The sequence below is a fragment of the Tympanuchus pallidicinctus genome, unplaced genomic scaffold, assembly GCF_026119805.1.
Source record: "Tympanuchus pallidicinctus isolate F22 unplaced genomic scaffold, pur_lepc_1.0 scaffold2, whole genome shotgun sequence".
Classification (NCBI taxonomy): Eukaryota; Metazoa; Chordata; class Aves; order Galliformes; family Phasianidae; genus Tympanuchus; species Tympanuchus pallidicinctus.
In genome coordinates this window covers 14,561,396-14,579,125 of record NW_026294721.1, presented here as the reverse complement: position 1 = coordinate 14,579,125, position 17,730 = coordinate 14,561,396, and the positions used below count along the sequence as shown (strand labels likewise).

At 40.0% G+C, this 17,730-nt stretch overlaps 2 protein-coding genes across 2 annotated transcripts; one reads left to right on the top strand and one right to left on the bottom strand.

Annotated features, from left to right (window-relative positions):
• Positions 1-524: 524 nt before the first annotated feature.
• On the bottom strand, positions 525-5,767 carry CLRN2 (clarin 2). Its single transcript, XM_052682846.1, has 3 exons — positions 5,508-5,767; positions 3,214-3,393; positions 525-2,788 (listed from the first exon to the last, which is right to left on the bottom strand). Exons 1-3 carry the CDS (start codon positions 5,758-5,760, stop codon positions 2,523-2,525), a joined length of 699 nt encoding a protein of 232 aa, XP_052538806.1. The 5' UTR covers positions 5,761-5,767; the 3' UTR covers positions 525-2,522.
• Positions 5,768-6,790: 1,023 nt separating this feature from the next.
• QDPR (quinoid dihydropteridine reductase) lies at positions 6,791-16,413 on the top strand. The gene is given in 8 exon segments (XM_052682312.1): positions 6,791-6,982; positions 6,985-7,110; positions 7,219-7,311; positions 7,938-8,034; positions 9,578-9,718; positions 12,084-12,192; positions 13,491-13,574; positions 15,615-16,413. Coding segments are annotated over 8 exon segments (933 nt in total). The 5' UTR covers positions 6,791-6,805; the 3' UTR covers positions 15,721-16,413.
• The last annotated feature ends 1,317 nt before the right edge of the window (positions 16,414-17,730 follow it).

The following is a 17,730-nucleotide window of genomic DNA, read 5'->3' as shown; positions in this document are numbered from 1 at the left end:
CACGGCTCTTATTCAGTAACAGTTTAAATGATAATTGTTGAGGAACCCTTGGGGCATTAAATATTCCACTGGGAGTACATACACAGTACTACTACTGAAAAGCATTGCCAAAGTTATCTTTCAGCACAGTGCACCTCTTAATCTGCTTCCTTTTCACTTCCTAGAGAGAATTACATTTAGTAGAGGCTAAGTTACAGGTCACAGTATAATTATTTTTGTATAACAACTACTTCTGAATTATATGTGCATAGAATGTTTACAAATAACAAGTATTCCATTTTCTGTTTGCTCAGTTATCTGTCAGATCAAGGTCTTGCATTTCAGAGCCAATCTGAATTTTCTGGGGGGGGAAGGTGGTGGTACCACAGAAGCACTGCAGTGAGCACCAAAGGCACCATGACAGAAGGGGTTAACCTGCTGCCTCCCCATGAACCAGGGTATGGCACCATCCTCCTGCAGTTGTGACTTACTGTAGAGATGGATGAAAACACCACTGAAATGAGAACACTGAAGTATGTGGTATAAATTAGGAATCTTTTTTTCTTTCTACTTTATCGAGTCCTCTTTATGCTAAAATTATAGGAAGTGCTTCAGACTTACCAAAACTTTGAAACTGCCTATTTATTTATTATTTATTTATTGTGCTCCTAAAAAAAAGGATGGCTAACACTGCAGTGAAGAGATGATAAATACCTGTTGCAACAGCAGGTGCACAAAGTTCTCCTCTCATAATCCTGCTGACCTTGTAGGGCCAAAACCAGAGATGGTATAGCACACAGTAACAGAGAGACTGCTTAGCTATAGGTTGACTTTGGCTTATGACATTTCCTTTGAAGCTGTGATACTGCCTTTCCAAATGCCTGCTGGTCATGCTGAGTATGTGCTGAAGATTAATTGAATCGTTTTAATTTCTTACCTCCCACAGAACATGCACATAAACTGCTGCAGCATTCAGTGGCTTGAGTCTGCTGTGTACGTAGCAAAACATATTTTAGTAGCAAAACGTATTTTATAAAAAAACCAACTGAAAGTAGAATTTTCTTCATAAGACAGCTTTTTCATTGGTCTTTAGATGTAAACATAGTAAAAAGAGAGAGGACAGTAAGTATCTGGGTCAGAGATGTTAAACTCATTGACTTAAGCTGAGTTATCCTCATTTAAATATCTACATAAGCAGCTTAGTCAGCAAAAATGCTCAATATCAGCTTTTTCTGGTAACTTGCTTTACTGAGGGTTCTGCACAATTCAGTGATGAAACTAGTTATTTGGGTACATAAAACACAGTGTTAGGCACTACTGAAAATGACCCTTACAATACTATTTTTGTGAAGAGTTGTTTTCAACTGAAAAAAATATATATTTTTTTTTTTAATATCTTGAGATGTTTTAAAAACACTTTGAATCCTACAAACGTTACTATTTTTTACAAAGAACTTGTCACAAGAGTGGAGTCACACAACTGACTACAAAATAATTCATTGACATTAACTTAGATAATATCTTCTTTCATTCATTCAAAGAAATTCATAAGTTACCTGTAGTTCCTATTGCTAAAAAGGTAGTATATGTTCACTACAGTAATTAAAGGGGGAAAAAAGGACATGTTTAATGGTATGTTCTTTTCAGAGAAATATTAATTATTTGTGGTGCAAGAGCTGCTTATATGCTTGTCAGAACTAGGGTACTTCCTGGTGCCTTCCATCCACGTAACCATTTTTATTCATTTTTGTCCTCTTTCATCATATATTTATTTTGCTTGATTTCAGACAGAAGCAGGTTGAAGACCACTAACGTTACACTTTTCAGATTATCTAAAAGCACTGTTACTTAGATTCTATTTACTTTACTTCCTGAACTTGCATTGAAACCTTCATCATGCAGCTAGTCGTTTATTCGTAGCCTACCAGCATCCCATAAACTTCACTCTTCTCACTTCTTTACATTGTGGAGTTTGATGAAATCTCTATTTTTAAACACTGTCACACAGCCTGTGCTCCCCCCCTAAGTTTAGCCCCACAGATAGTGAGGTCTCCTTCCTCAAATCAGTTTACCATCATCAAATATGTCCTTGATGGCTCTCTTAAACATTTCCAGATAATTCTGAGAAGGCAATTGGCAAACATCCAGTCTTTTTGTTCTTAATTATCCTATGTTTTCAAAGGTTTATGCTTGAACGTATTTTCTTTCTAAACAAAAGAAGACATTTGGTTTAGGTGAAATTACTCTTCACCTTATTTTTCTAAAGTATTTTAAATGTAAGTTTTATCAAAACTGTCAGCAGCATATATTGCACATACAGCTCATTTTTGAAAATAATGTTTGTAGCATTTGTTCATCCTACTTTCCCATGTGTGCTAATTGCTGGTGCTGTAGACTGACCTTAAAAAATACTGCAGAATTGCACACCAGGCATCTTTACTCACGTCTAAACCAAAACTCTCCATCCAAGCCAGAAGCAGAAAAGCCAAGAAGCCGTTTCTGAATGACAGTTCTCTTCACCAAAGAAATCTTAAGTAGATTTATTAGTACATGATATCTTCAGCTGTAACATTTGCCTCTTCTGTTTTAGTCTTAATTTTAGGGAAATTGATACAACTAATGGGTATTAGCAGCAAATTCACTGCATGTGCTGTGGCGCTCGCCACACAAATCCAAAAACAATCTTCAAACTGTTCTTCTAAGATAACAAATTGAAAGACATTTTCCCGAAAATTGGCAATCCTTTCTGTGAGATGGTGAAGTTTTACAGCTGCCATAAAGCCAGTGACTGCAAGAGCTACGAATCCACCTGCAACAAAACAAAAGCAGCATTCACCATTGCTGTCAAAACATTTCGGTTGTGCTTCAGAGAGACTTACTAAATACAAAAGTGAGCAAAATGAGGTAGACTTGGGCATGGCTTAAACATCTTCAAAGTGCTTAGCCTTTATTGTTTGGCCAAGCATTATACCAGTGTTTGCAACAAAGTCCCTTTATCAGTGATTGCAAAGACCAACATTTGCAGCTCCTGTAATAAGTTGACTAGGTACAGTAAGCTGAAATGCCATCTGACACATCTGTTTCGGTAGATGAGAGTTAACTGCAACTTCATTTTATTCACAAATATTTAAGTCAAGGAGATATTTAGTAAAGCAAGTGGAGTTTTGCTGTTAACATTTTTATTTTTTTTTTAACAAATGTGACCTGATGAAAAATACTGGTAAATTCTTTTACCTGCAAGGAAATTCCAAAGGCATATTCCTGCCGGACCCTTAATGGCACGGTAAGGAACTTTTATTGCGTTAAGGATGCAGAATCCAAAACTGACCAGACAAAAGGAAATGGCCACACAAAGGAACATTATTATCATCACATGCAGGCCTGTATTCAGTTTCTTCACCATATGTGGGAAAACTGGCAAGAAAAAAATAATCTATTCAGCGTGTAATTTTTCTTGACAACAATAAAAACAGCACACTATGCTCATACAACAAACTCAAATTATACCTAAACAAGGCTATTTTTAAAGAAGGGTGGTTACCCTAATCATAGTTCATTATGCTTTATTTCTCACTGTTCAGACAAACAGGATATATTCTGCCACAGGAAAAATCCTTCACAGAGGACCTGTGAGTAAGGATTCAGGGTTAAGTACTGTTTTATTTAACTTGTTCAGTTAATGTTTAAATCACCTTCGTTTTTTGCTCCAAACTCCTCTTTTCCAGTCTCCCATTTCTGTCCCATGCTTTTAATTTCATCCCTTAGAAGTACAGAAGTCCCAGTTTCCTTATCCAGTTCTTTGCTGCCTGAAAAAGTGTTGCTCCTGTCTAATTTATTTTTTCATGTGATTCTTCTTTCTCTCTCTTCCTACGGGCTCCAGTGAAATCTACTCTGAATTCGTATTTCCTAATTCCACAGGTTTCAGATTCCAAATTCCCTTCTTGGTTTCACAACATAATTCTGTGATTCTGTGAAATAAGAAGCCAGAAACTGGCTTACTTTCTCACAGGAAAAAAAAAAAAAAAAACTGGCAGTAAAAAAGCAAAGTATTTAGCTTTATTATAAACCAGCACCAGGGTAGTTGTAAGGATTTTTTTGCTTCTCTTCCAAATCCATGAGCAGTAAGCCTAGTTTAATAAAGAAGAAAGAATCTTCAGGAAGAACATTGCCGTGAGGGCTGCTGACACATTCCAGCTGTGTCTGCCATGCACACAGACAAATGTCTGCTTCCCCAGCTCGTTCCCAGGGCTCGATTCAGATGTCAAAACATGAGTATCTCACACCAATTTATGTGCCTTAGGACTTCCAGAAAAACCACATGGGTCTCATATAGATGACGCAGTGCGAATGGAAACACCCCCGGGAGGGGGTGAGTCTAACAGCTCTGTAGGACTACCACGATTTTGATGCCAGTGCTGCAAAGTTTTCAACCTTTACAGAGCGATTAAAGTATTTAAAAGGGAAAATCTCTTGCACATTTGTTTTCCTAACCACATAGCTGTGTCCATTGCAGTTAATGACCCAATTTTATAGTTCTAACTGGGAAAATTCTTATTAGCATAAGTGAGAGCTTTGTTTGTCGAAGAAGGATAGGATCACATCCTCCAGATATGTATCAATACACTCCATAGTGACGGTGGAATGCTAGGCCTTCCTCTCAGCTTACACTGTAATTAATCAGGAAGTATACTAATGAGTCCAGAAAGTTGGAGAAAGATTGAAAAGGGTATTGGCTACTTTTTTTTTTTATCATTTTGTGTCACTGCTGCAGATAGAGTGACAGAAATGGGACTGTATTTCTGTATGTCTTGCAAAGAAACAGCAGCTAAGCACAGCAACAACTTTGCCCTGCTTTCCTACTTGCCAGTCACTTTGGTTACTGAAATGTGACTAATCCACATTCAGCAATGATGTTTTGTCTTCAGAGTTACCAGAAAAGAAGTTACAAACTTCTAAAACACGTTAACAAAGTTAGGAGGATCTGCAATGGAAAACATCTGCATTGGGAGAGATGGAGAAATGCATTAGTGTGGACAGCTAAATACATCTCCACTTCTTAAAAGGAAAAAAATACCACAGGCACATAAAGAAAGTGAGGAGCTCAACAAAGAAGGCAACATTAGAGAAGGCGCAGAAATACTAAAGAGCAACACTCATCAGAGGAAAGCTTCAGTTAAGGGGATAGTGTGACTTACAGGGTCACCTTGAATGTACTTCCTTCTATAGCTCAGCCTGGAACACAAGCAGTAACTTTCACTCACTTTTCAAGACTAAAGGGGAAACCCTCAATCGAGCCCTAGGGGTTTTGTTTCTTGATTCCAGGATTATGGAACATAACCAGAGAAAAAAAACTAGCGTGAAATGGTAGAGAGTTTACATACCCACCCAAATCCCAAACCATACGGAACACAAGAAAGCCAGTTTAATAATAATGAATTGCATGCTGCAAGCTCTGCAAACAAAACTGAGTGCCTTTAGAGTTGAACTATAGACATCCAAGTTAGGGATTCAACTACAACTGCACTTACCTGAGAATTTGGAGTGTCGCCCGCCCAGCCCACACTGACGTATTTTGCCGCCTCGAAAGAGTCCATAGTAAATTTCTCCAATGAACTTGACCAGCTCTGGATCTGTGGCATTGACTAATTCAGCTCCTGTTTTGCACAGGATCTTTCCGGTCATCCACTTCGGGGTCCCCATTGCAACAACAATCAAGATAAAAGATGCAAAACTTATTGCAGAAGCCAAGGCAAATAAAGTCTTTTTGAAACAGCCAGGCATCCTAGTGGTCTCAGGGAGTCATCGCCAAGGCCTCTCTGCAGCAATTAAGCACATTCCCAATTTTTTCTGATGCTCCAAAATCCACAATTGAACAGCAGGTATTTTGAAATACATTTCATTATATTTTGAAGCTCCAGAAATTAAACTGCACGGTTAAAAATCAAGTCAAAAAATACATCTTGCTACGACAGCATCCTGAGATGGCTGCAAACATCGGCTTCATTACCCTGCAGCGCCGCGATGCTTCTTTCTGCCGAAAGTAATCTTATATCTATTGCAAAGCTAATGTTTCACCAGAGGTTTAATTGTCTTGCTCAAATGACATTGAGATCTATACCTTAACCACATGGGAAGAAAATGAGGACTAGAATTGTATTTATTTAAGACTATTAAAAGCATAAATAGCTACAAAGCACTACAAGCATGGAAATCGACAGCAGAGTTTTGCTGACGTCTCTGCTGCGTGCTTCTCCTGGTGCTTACTCTGTGCCAGCCTAAATGTCACTGCTGCCAGAGCTCAGGGGACTGCTAATGTGGCAGAACACAGGTCTGATGAGGAGCAGCTGAGGGAGCTGGGATTGTTCCGCCTGGAGAAGGGGAGGCTCACAGGAGACCTTATTGCCCTACACCTCCCTGAAAGGAGGTTGTGGGCAGGTGGGGGTAGGCCTCTTCTCCCAGGTAACAGCGGCAGGATGAGAGGGAAGGGCCTTAAGTTGTGCCAGGGGAGGTTCAGGTTGGAAAATAACAAAGAAAAAAATAATTGTCCTCAGGAAGGGTGGTGATGCATTGGCACAGGCTGCAAGGGAGGTGGGAGGGTCACCGACCCTGGAGGTGTTCGAGAAACATGGAGGTGTGGCACTGAGGGACCTGGTCGGCAGGCACGGTGCTGACAGGCTGGCGGTGGACTAAGTGATCTTACAGGTCTTTTCCAGCCGCAATGGTTCTGTGATTGTGCGTGCCCCACCCGCACACAGCCACGGCCGGGCCGGCTTCCACGGTTACTGCTACTCAAGCCCCATAGATCCACTGGTCGATTAATTAATGAATGAACCCTCCCAACGTCCCCGAGGGCAGTAACACAACCCGCCGCTGGGATGTGCAAACGCGGGTCCTTCCCCCAAGCTCTCGGAGGCGGGCGGAGCTCTTCCACGATAGGACCTGGCTCCGCTCCGCATGCGCAGGCGGCGCCGGGCGGCGGGGAGGGTCGGGCTGTGCTGTGCTGCGTTGCGTTGCCGGGCGGGCTGCAGGTTGCTGGCGGCGAGCATGGCTGTGGCGGGCAGGGTGCTGGTGTACGGCGGTAGAGGGGCCCTGGGGTCCCAGTGCGTGCAGTACTTCAAGTCCAGGAACTGGGTGCGCGCCGGGCGGGAGCGGGACGGGGTGCGGGGAGGCGGCGGGGCGGCGGGGCGGCGGGGCGCTGCGTGCCCCGGGACCGGCGCTAACGGCTCTCTTGCCGCGCAGTGGGTCGCCAGCATCGACCTGTCCGAGAACGAGGAGGCCAGCGCCAGCGTGGTGGTGAGAGCCGCAGAGTCCTTCACCGAGCAGGCCGAGCAGGTGGGAGCGCGCGGGGACGGTGCCGCGGTTGCGGGCTGCAGTGGGGTCCCGTTTCCCCGCGGCGCAGGAATTACAACCAATCGCGTTACCGGCTGTGGAGGAAAAGGTGCTGTGCATCCATCAGCCTCCGCCTCGGGTGCGGGGGTGCGATGCACGGATCGTGTGGTTAAGGCAGAAGGGGAAGGCAGATATTCAGTTGTTCGTTCCTTGTGCTGTCATCAGAATTGTTGTGGAAGCGGCTCTGCAGATCTGGAGCTTTTTGTCCCATGTGCTTAAACGGGACAGTGTGCAGAGAGGTACCTTCGAAAAGAAATGTCTAATAATAATTTAAAAAGATGGTTTATGATGTAGGTAAGGTTGGATGTCTTGATCCTGCTCAAATCAGTTATTTCCAGTGACATCACACACTGTATGATCTGACTGTCATCTTTAGTTATGTGGTTATTCCGAGTTAATGGATCCTCTTAGTTTTCTGCAGTTGTTTAAATTGTTCTGTGCTGTATTTTTTTCCTCTGGTTACATAGTTGAGTAACTTTAAAGCAATCTTGATATTTACTTCTTTACATTGGCGTTTACTCCTTTATCTTCACAGTGGCTTCAGAGTGTTTTTATTCTGTGTTTTGAAGGTGACAGCAGAGGTTGGAAAGCTGCTTGGTGAAGAGAAGGTGGATGCGATCTTATGTGTAGCAGGAGGATGGGCTGGAGGCAGTGCCAAAGCTAAATGTAAGCCTGTGCATGTCAGTTTATATGGGAATGAAATCTCAGAGGAGTTGTTAAAAATCATGGTTATAAAAGTCTGAGATCGTCTTTCTTCCAGAGTCTGGAAGAGGATGCTAGCCTAACAGTACAGAAGAGCTCAATCACAATGCATCTTAGCTCATTTCTGAATTATTGGGGCCTGTTACATTTTCAGTGTTCTCAGAAGAGGTTTTTTTAATGCACCGTTTTCTACTGGTGAATCTTGATGCACCATATAAAGGAGTGCAGTGTTATTATCTGTGAACTAACTTTTGACAAGGCAGGCAGCTTCCATAAGATAGCTGCTGATAAAGCTGCAGTTGCTTGCTGCAGCTCTCTGAGCTGTTACTATATAATCCAGAGCTGATAACAACTCAACACCACTCTAGAGGACAAAAAAAAGTCCACAGATTTACAAAACTTTTAAACATGTAATATTCGGAGAGCAATTTTTTGCTTTTCCTACTAGTACAAAAAATAATAATAATAGTAGAAAATGTATTTTCCTCCCATTTCTCAGCTCAGACATCATAGGCAAAATTTTCACCTATGAAGAGAATGTGAGACGGAATACACAGTTTAATCAAAGCGAATGCATTTCCACAATTACATTATATTGGGTTGTAATAAATATGCACAGTATTGGAAATAAGGTGGTTGGTCATAACCCTGATTTATAGTAGTTCTTCTGGTGGGATAGCAGGGTATCTTGGAATCAAGTGGTCAGCTTACCTCACTGCGTTGCTCATACTTGTTTGTGCTGCGTTCTGAAAAGGATTCTTTCTGAACGGTGGCTAGGCATTTTTGCAGTACCTGCATGGAAAGGAGAAAAAACAGTGATGAGTGCTTGAATTTGGCTTGCTTGTGAAGTTCTCCCTGGTCCTAATGGGCTGCTGAAGTAGAATTTGCTCTGTGGTGTATAGAGGCACTGGGATGCACGCTTGGTATAGTGTAGATTAATAGATTAGTACATTTATGCCAACAGATTACTTTCACGTGTGTTGTTCTTGATTTGTGATATAATCTGGTGATAAGAAATATTTTTGTTTAACTCTTTTGTCTCTTGGAGTCTTCTTTCTGCATTCTAGTGGAGGTAACTGTATGCAGCCAGTGGGGAAGTTATGGAAAGAGAAATCATGCTGCTACAGAGTGAGAAGGAATTAATGTGTGAATTTTCAGATCCTTGACATAGATTAAAGCAGTCCTTACAAAAATTTGAAAAATTTGGAAGTCTTTGAACTGAGTATAAGCATTAATGGTGGAACTATCCAATGGTTATATATAGTATTTTTTACTTTTTATAGAAAGCAGGTAATTGCCTAGAATACATGCTGTAGAACTGGGGTTTGACACCCAGAGATGTAAAAGATATGAATTGATATTTTACTCAATGTGTAAGTGAAAAATATCCTTTGAGATATCATTATAGTACTTTGTGTAATACTGTTGTACTATGTGTGATAGGAAGGAAACAGAATTGAGGATCCTTTTTCTTATGGTTACTGTAACTAATTATCTTTCTAATCAGCTTTGTACAAAAACTGTGATCTGATGTGGAAACAAAGTGTTTGGACATCCACTATTTCCAGTCACCTAGCCACAAAACATCTGAAAGAAGGAGGTCTCTTGACTTTGACAGGAGCTCAAGCTGCTTTATCTGGAACTCCAGGTAAAATGCCGTTGTGTGTGGTAACTGCTGAGACATGAGTAGTTCTACCTCTGTGCTAATCTCAGCAGTGTTGCTCATGAAGAGTAGTTTCACTCGCCAGTTTCTTGACATTCATTACAAATGGAAATTTGCTGCTGAAATGCTTAATGTAGGTGTAATTTTACAGGTGGCAACACTGAATTTCTTGAAGCTGGAGCACAAACAGAATCAGTATTTAGTTAATAGTTGATATGCATTGGTGAAATGAACTTGGCTAATATAGGATACAGTAAAAAATAATTTGGAAAATAGTGAAGAATAAAAGTTCGCAGCAAGCTGTAAGTGTAGTGCTTAAAGAGAAGTTAAATCTCTTATTTGCTTTCTAAAAAGTAAAGTCCCTCGCTGCCCACTTTTTCTACTAGTGATGACGCAGCTGATTCTATTAGTTGTGCTTGTCCTGTTCATGTTCTGATTCCAGTCCACCTTCGCTTCAGGCACAGATAAGCTTGTTGACCTTTAGCTTCGCCCTCCAACCTATTTAGAACAAACTTTTCTAAGTTTTTTTTTTTATAAATCTCACTCCCATCTGCGTGGGGAAAGAAATCTGGGAGCAGTTTAAAAGAAAAAAGCACACAAGTCCACAGGCAAGGAAAGTTTTTTGAGACAAATGCTTCTATTTCCCAATTTACTAGTGAGACTGAACAATACTTTGATGAGACATGGCTACTAATGCTGTAAAGCACATCATAAAATTAATGAATATTCCTGAAAGCCACATCTAAAGTGGTTCAGGAGAAATATGCTGTATTTTCTAGTTAATGATTTACCTTCTAAGTTTACAGCTGCATCTGGTATGGTCTGAAGACAAAAGGCTTATGTGAATAGACAGATGCATAATTTACTGTCTACTACTGACTATCTACAAATTAAATCTTGTGAACTTTGGCAAACTTTCATAATGTCTTTTGGGTCTTTTTGGGAGGTAGGGACCACAACAGAAGAATCAGTGATTTGCTTTCATGTTTTCAACTAGCAGTTTTCAATGAGTCTGGATTAAAAAAAAAACAAAACAAAACCACAAAAAAACGAAAAACACAGCAGTGCTTTGGGCAAACACATGCAGCTTATTAACTTCAGGAAGAATTGGGAAAGAATTGTTACTCAACTTTTGCAAATATGACTTGCTGGCTTGTTGTTTCCAGCCATTAAGGAAGGAATCCTCTTTTTCTTGTTTGCTCTTCCTGTGATTTTTCTTTTTCTGTGTGAGAATGTTGACTTATTCAATGCCAATTGAAGAAAACTGAAAATAATACAATAGCTACAGTAAGTAGTTCAACAGTGATGGTTAAGAAACATAGAAAAGGTTTAAGAAGACTTGGTATTTGGTTTACAGAAGAGGGGAATGTGATAGAAGTGTAAATATTTTACAATAAAATAAAATGAGGTAGCTACTGCTGAGAGTGATTCCTCCTAATAAATGTGGATATTATACAGTGTATCTAATTGAATATAATGGAAACATTTACGTAATGCAAAATTATCTTTGTACCTTCATTGCAGAATGCTTCCTCAGGTACTTTGAAAAGGAGTTGTACAAAGATGTAGAAAGTCATCCAGTTGGAGTAGACAGAATACATTTATCTTTTTCCTGTGTGCTCAATCATGTCATGTCTAGGCTGCTTGGCAGGTGTGTACCATGAGACAGCTGAGATCTGTAGCTCCTTATTGTCCAGCTCTTGTACTTGAGCAGTACGCTGCATGCTCTCATTCCCATACATCTTACACTGCTGAGTACTGGCTGTCTAAAAAGCAGCAGTGCTCCTGAAGAAGCTGGATTTACACGCAGGTTGTTTAGTTGCATTCTTCCAGGACTGGGTTTTCTGCTTGTTAGTTTTTTGTAGCTTTGTCCAGAGGGCCCGTCAGAATTAGGATGCTGCTGCAGTGAATTACTATTCTGGAGAGAAGTGTGTTGTGTCTGCTCAGGTCCAGACCTGTAAATGCTTCAATCTTGTGCTCAAAGCTAACAGGTGATTGCTTGATTAAAGTCATTGAGTCTCTTCACACTTAGAAAACAGCAAAACTAAACTAGTATGGTTAACTCTGTTGGTCCTTCAGGGTATGTTCTGAAGTGTTAATTAAATATGTTGAAAGCAGTAAGTTTGTCAGTTCTGTAATGCTCAAAGCTTTTTTGTTGTTCCTGGATGCCTATTAGGATTTGGGTTGTGTTTGTTTTTCTTTAATTATATTTCTTTATGTTTTAAATCTGATTCTGTTCTGGCTACGGTAAGTGATTTAAAACTTATTATTAATTAAATAATGTGAGTTTGTGTCATACTACTGATAGTACTGAGAACTGTGCTTTATTTTTCCTGTTTTTTGTTGCTAGGGATGGTTGGCTATGGCATGGCTAAGGGAGCAGTGCACCAGCTGTGTCAGAGTTTGGCTGGTGCCAATAGCGGTTTGCCATCTGGCTCTGCTGCTGTTGCTATTTTACCGTAAGTGCTTGAATAGTTACCTCTGCCTGCATGGTTTGATTACTGCTGTAACCTGGTGTCCCACTGGTGTGGTTGTGATGTCCTGTCCCCGCTACTCCAATAGCTTAGACTGAGAAGTGTCTCGAACATATGAAAGTAGCAGTCCACAAGTTGTCCTAACATTGAATAACTTTTTTTCTGTTGCTGTGCAAAACAGCAGTGGGTGTTGGGGTTAAAATTTGATTCAGCTTTAAACAATGTAAGGGTAACTTTTTCAGTACAGTCAGAAGATGAAAAGGACTGTTCAGAACAATTTTAGACTGAATTGTGTGATTATAGCAAAGAAAGGATTACTGGACAAGTTTTTGCTTGGATGAAGATATGAACATTTTCTACAGAAGCACCTGGGATTGATCAGTATTGAGGTTCTGCAAGAAAAAGAAATCCAGTTTGTATTTGCCTGTCATAGCTATCTTTTTGATGCTTTGAGAAAAGTTAGTAAAAAATGAGTGGACCGGTAGGTCTTCACTGTATCAAAGTCCATTGGTATTGCTGCAAGAATTATTTATCTTGCCAGGTTCATACTTGGAGCCAAAACTTAAGACTAAACAGCTCTGTATGGGTATTTGGAATGTTGCCCAAAATCTAGCAGCATGTTTTCCTCATACGCTTACTGTTACGCACACTCCTTCAGGTCAGAAAGCAACAGTTCTGAGAGTGCTGGGATCACTAACGCAGTGTTCTGCAGAGCTTTGCAGACAGGCAGACACCAAGAACACTGCGCTTTTGGCCATTCTGGATTTGCATAGGTCTCCTGTGAAACCCTATGCTTGAGTTTCTTGAGTTCTTGAGAGTAATTATACCCTGTGTTGTCCCCAGCATAGCAGTAAGACAGTTCTGAAGACTTCAGCCTTTAATGTCATGAAAGTCAAAACTTACTGGTCCTGTGCACTCACTTGAGCGAGCTGCAAGTGCAGAGATTGAGGGCAATAGCAGTAGGGCACGTGCATGTGATACACATGGGCAAGAATATTACTGCTACGGACTGCATGAGAGAGGCTGGGAGGGAGCTGTGTGCAGGGTTATAGGCCTGGTGGGCTGGATGTCATCAGCAAGGCAGGGAGCTAAGGGGTTATAGGCTCTAGCCTTTGATGTACACTGAAACTGATAGTTTTATGCTGTTAACATGTAGAGAAAACAAGGGAGATCTGTACTGCGTGGTATAAAATTCAAGCATATGTTACAACAACGAAAAGAAGCAGGTGGCTCTTATCAGAAACATGATGAATAAATAAAGGTTTATCTTGTTTTAATCACAGAGTTACCTTGGATACACCAGCGAACAGGAAATCAATGCCTGATGCAGATTTCAGCTCTTGGACATCCTTAGAATTCATTGCTGAGTGAGTATGCTTGTGATAACTAAGCAATTCTTACTGTCACTTTTGCTGTTGCATCTTCCTGCCTGCTCTTTCTAAATGGCTGTCATGGGTTTGGGCATTTTTTCCCATAATTTCCCTGATTCTGTAGATCTTCAGATGACGTTGGGCCTGCAAGCTTCCTTAAATGGAAAAAATTAGCCCAGCTCCATCAACTTCAGTGTCTCTACGTCAGTTACTATGATAAGAGAGCCTTAAGCAGTTGAAATCCAAAGTAAAGGCTCTAGACAAATTAAATTGCAGATGCAGGAGTCAGTAGTTTAGCTTAAAGGTAAACTGCAAATAAGCATGTAAACTTCAACGTTGTTTGATTTGATATTTTTTATTGCCCACTTTCTGATGTGCTAATCCACTTATTAAAGCTGGGAAAATTCCTAGTTTTGTTCAGCATAATTCAGTCAGAGGTTTTTTCTGGTTTTTTTTTTTTGTTTTTTTGTTTGTTTGTTTGTTTCTTCTGTTATCCACAAAGGCTGGTCCTGCATAATGTTGCAAAATGCAGAAATTTCAGCTGTAGCTTATTGCACAACAGGCTGAGACTAAAAGACTTACTGTGTCTAATTGCTCTCAGAGAAGTACTGCCTTCTGTGAGGTGATGGGGGGTAGCAAACATTCTGCTGAGGTTGGTCACATGAAAGCAGAAAAGCACGGACGCAGTTGTCTTGCCTTTTTGAGGACAGATGTATCTGCCTTCACATATTGTAGAGGACAATGTGTCTTTACTCTTATAAATTTAAAAGCTTTTAAAACTGGCACTGAAATAACATTCACCTTATCACCTTATGCTAATTTCCCAGAGAGTAGTTTAGTGTTGGCATTTGATTTCTTTGTGATGTGAGGTTTTTTTTTTTCAGTTGCGTGTCAGAGTGGAAATTAGTTTTTGGTGCAAGAAGCCCGTGCAGCTGTTCAATGTGGCTGTCTACAAGGGTCCAATCAGTTGATTTCAATTAGTTTAAAAATGTTCCCAAAAAGTTCTGTATTCTAAAAGCCTTAACATCTGTCTATGTACAAATTAACTTTTGACTTCTAAAGATCATTTTCCTTGTGGGACAATTAGGTTGAATGTTCTGCTTTTTTTTAGCTTCTAATTCTCTTAATTTTAAATCTAGCTTTGAAAACTGACAGTTTCACTGGTGTTGGAGACAATAATTCCAGTGGTGTCAAACATTGGTACCATTTTCATCTCAGGAAGGATGTTTCTCGTATTGTGTCTGCATTTTGAGGTCTGCTGTATCCTGGAAACTACTCTGTCAGATGGCAGGATGTTCCAAAATGGTAGCTACTAAGTCTGCAATGATGGAAAGGTTGATGGACCTGAAAAATATTTTTTTAATTAATTTTGCTAAGAAGTGCTCTGGTGTGCTGTCCAGAATGAGCCCATCTCACTTGGCGTATTTTGGGTATCTTAAACTTTATGTGCTTCTGCCAAGACTTCTTTTCACACTTAAGATGCCTTGTTGGCAGCATAATGGGTTAAGAAAGAAGAACTGGAGAAGATAGATTGAAAAGTAAGGGATGTGTGAGGAGAGAATAGGAATAGAATACAGAGATATGGGGACGAAAAACCAATCATTTTATCTGCAACTTTTAACAGCTCCAAGGTTTACCAATTCCTATTTTAGCCCTAAGTCTGTGTTTATGATGTATGCTATAAAGGCAACTTCTGTAGCTCCTGCCTCCCCCTTTCAGTGTATTTACTTTTTCAACTTGGGCAAACCTTTGGTATTTTAAACACCTGGCCTTTTCCTTTGAGATGTTCTGCAAATCCCGTGTGTGCTCTACAGGGCTTCTGATTTCTCCAGATTCCCCATCTAACTGAAGTTCTGAATCTGATGATCACATTGGCAGTGTTTGACATAATGTAGAAATTGCTACAGGGGGAAGAAAAAAAAAAAAAAGGAAAATAATTGGGCCTTTATTTTATACTTCTTGTTGATGTGTCTGATAGTGTTTTTTATTTTTATTTTTATCCTCCCCATCCTATTTTATCTGTTTATTTAAAAATAGAACCTTTTATGACTGGATAACAGGAAAGAATCGACCAAACTCAGGGAGTCTAATCCAGGTGATAACTGCCAAAGGGAAGACTGAACTCGTTCCAGCACATCTTTGATGTCGGATGCTTAAGACTGGAACTTCAGCAAAGGAGAAGCTATGGAAAGTCTGTCTGCCGGCATAATTTGAGTGCTCGTGTGTATCCAGTGATTGTAACGATGTCGTTATTGGAATCAAATTTCAAGTAATATTTCTGTGCTGTCCATTGTGAGCTATCTCTGCTTATTTACCAGAAAGTATCAAGCATTTGTCTCTAAATTGAAGCTGCAGGCTTTGGAGTCTGCAGATGTCCTAAATCCTGAGCATTATAAGGTCATTTCTCTGAAATGGGAATTGCATTAACGTTGTGTGATCTCATATGTAATGTTACTTTTCTCAGTCAGTGTTTCTAGCAATTTACCGTGAATCTGTCAGTTGTCTTTTCTTTCTCTGTCTGGGAATATAGCTCTACCCCTGCTGTTATGTTGGCTGTAGTTATAGGAAACACTGTGATCGTATGTCCTAGTCTTCTAACACTTTTCTTCTGTATGTTCTGCTGGAGTTAGTGGCACTGTATAGGGATTACTAACTTGAGGAGTTCCTAATTTGCCTTACAGTTTATAAACTGCTGTCAGGCCTACAGTTGTAGGATGAAACAGCAGTTTTGCCAAATGCCTTTGTGTTAGTACATAAATACTAGGAAAAAGTGTATACTTCTATTTGAACATGAATATTTTGTGCTAAATAAATATATATTGTTTTACATATTGAACTGTAATCCAAACATCTGTAATATTTTGATCAATTTGTTAGTTGAATTTACAGTTCAGAAATGGCAAAGGAATTCATATTCGTCTTGCTTCCTTCCGATCATGCTGCGTAAAGTAGGCTTGTGTGTGATGTAGTAGGGATGCAGAAGGTCTGCTAATCATGCACAGGGGCAGGCCTTCAGATGGAGAAAATGTGTTCCTTAATCCAGCTACATTATGTGGGAAGTTTGATTGCAGAATGAAAGTATTGCTGCTGCTTCTGAGCACAGGCTTTCATGGAACCAACGTGAAGTTTTTTTTGGGAACATCTTGAAAAATGAACACATGAAGTTGTATCAAACTCTATCTATGTGCTTAAAAAAAAAAAAAAAAAAGTTTATTTATTGCATTCTGGGTTGTGTTGAGCATAGATCTACTGCCATCTATCAGGAAACATTTCCCCACTTCCCAACAGAAAAAAACTTACATGTGTCCATGCCAGTTTCAGCAGATCGGACGGCTGTGTGATTGCCTCTTATTGTATGACAGTCCCTTTACTCCTTTTGTTTTTCTGGAGAGCATGGAGGGGAAATCTGATGTCCTGTCAAATCATTTAAGAACTGTCAAATGATGGAGCTGCTTTTGTTCTTAACTGGATTTCTAGCAACCATTCTGTTTGACTTGCAATTTCTTCAGGCTCAGAGTGCAGATAAAAATGGCAAGGCACTGATGAGGAATGAAGCATAAGGTGTTTGATACTATTCTGGAGAACACACTTACGTTATTTGAAGGCTTCCCTTTGCCAAGCTAGCTAAATTTCCAAGTTGCTTTCAATTTGCTTGTGTTGCCTTCTTGCAAAGTTACTGAATTGGGTCTCAGAAGTTCCCTCAAAGAACAGATCAAACTTTGCATTGGAAACACAGCTGGGTTCAGGTGTTTTTGTCGAACATGTTGTGAGAGGAGACAGTAATGCGGTGAATGGGACTTAAGACATGAACAGAGAATCTTTTAATTGCTAGAGGCTACAAGGGCTCTTCAAGCATCTTTGAATTACAAACACATACCTTTACCTTAATGTTGTTATTAACCTGGTGAAAAAAGGCAATGGATTTTTGTCATGTGGCAATAGAATTTGAAGGTCTTAAATAACCAATCCTGAGATTATACAGGGGGAGAGATGGAAATTGTCTTGTTTTGCCGAAGAGATCAAAATATCAAAAAAAGAAAATGATATGGGATCCATTGCACAGATTATTTTCTCCATTGGGAAGATCTGGTAGTCTTGATAGGAAAACCTGGAGCAAATCTGTTGTTTATCCTTAGCTGCTTCAGGTGCCAGT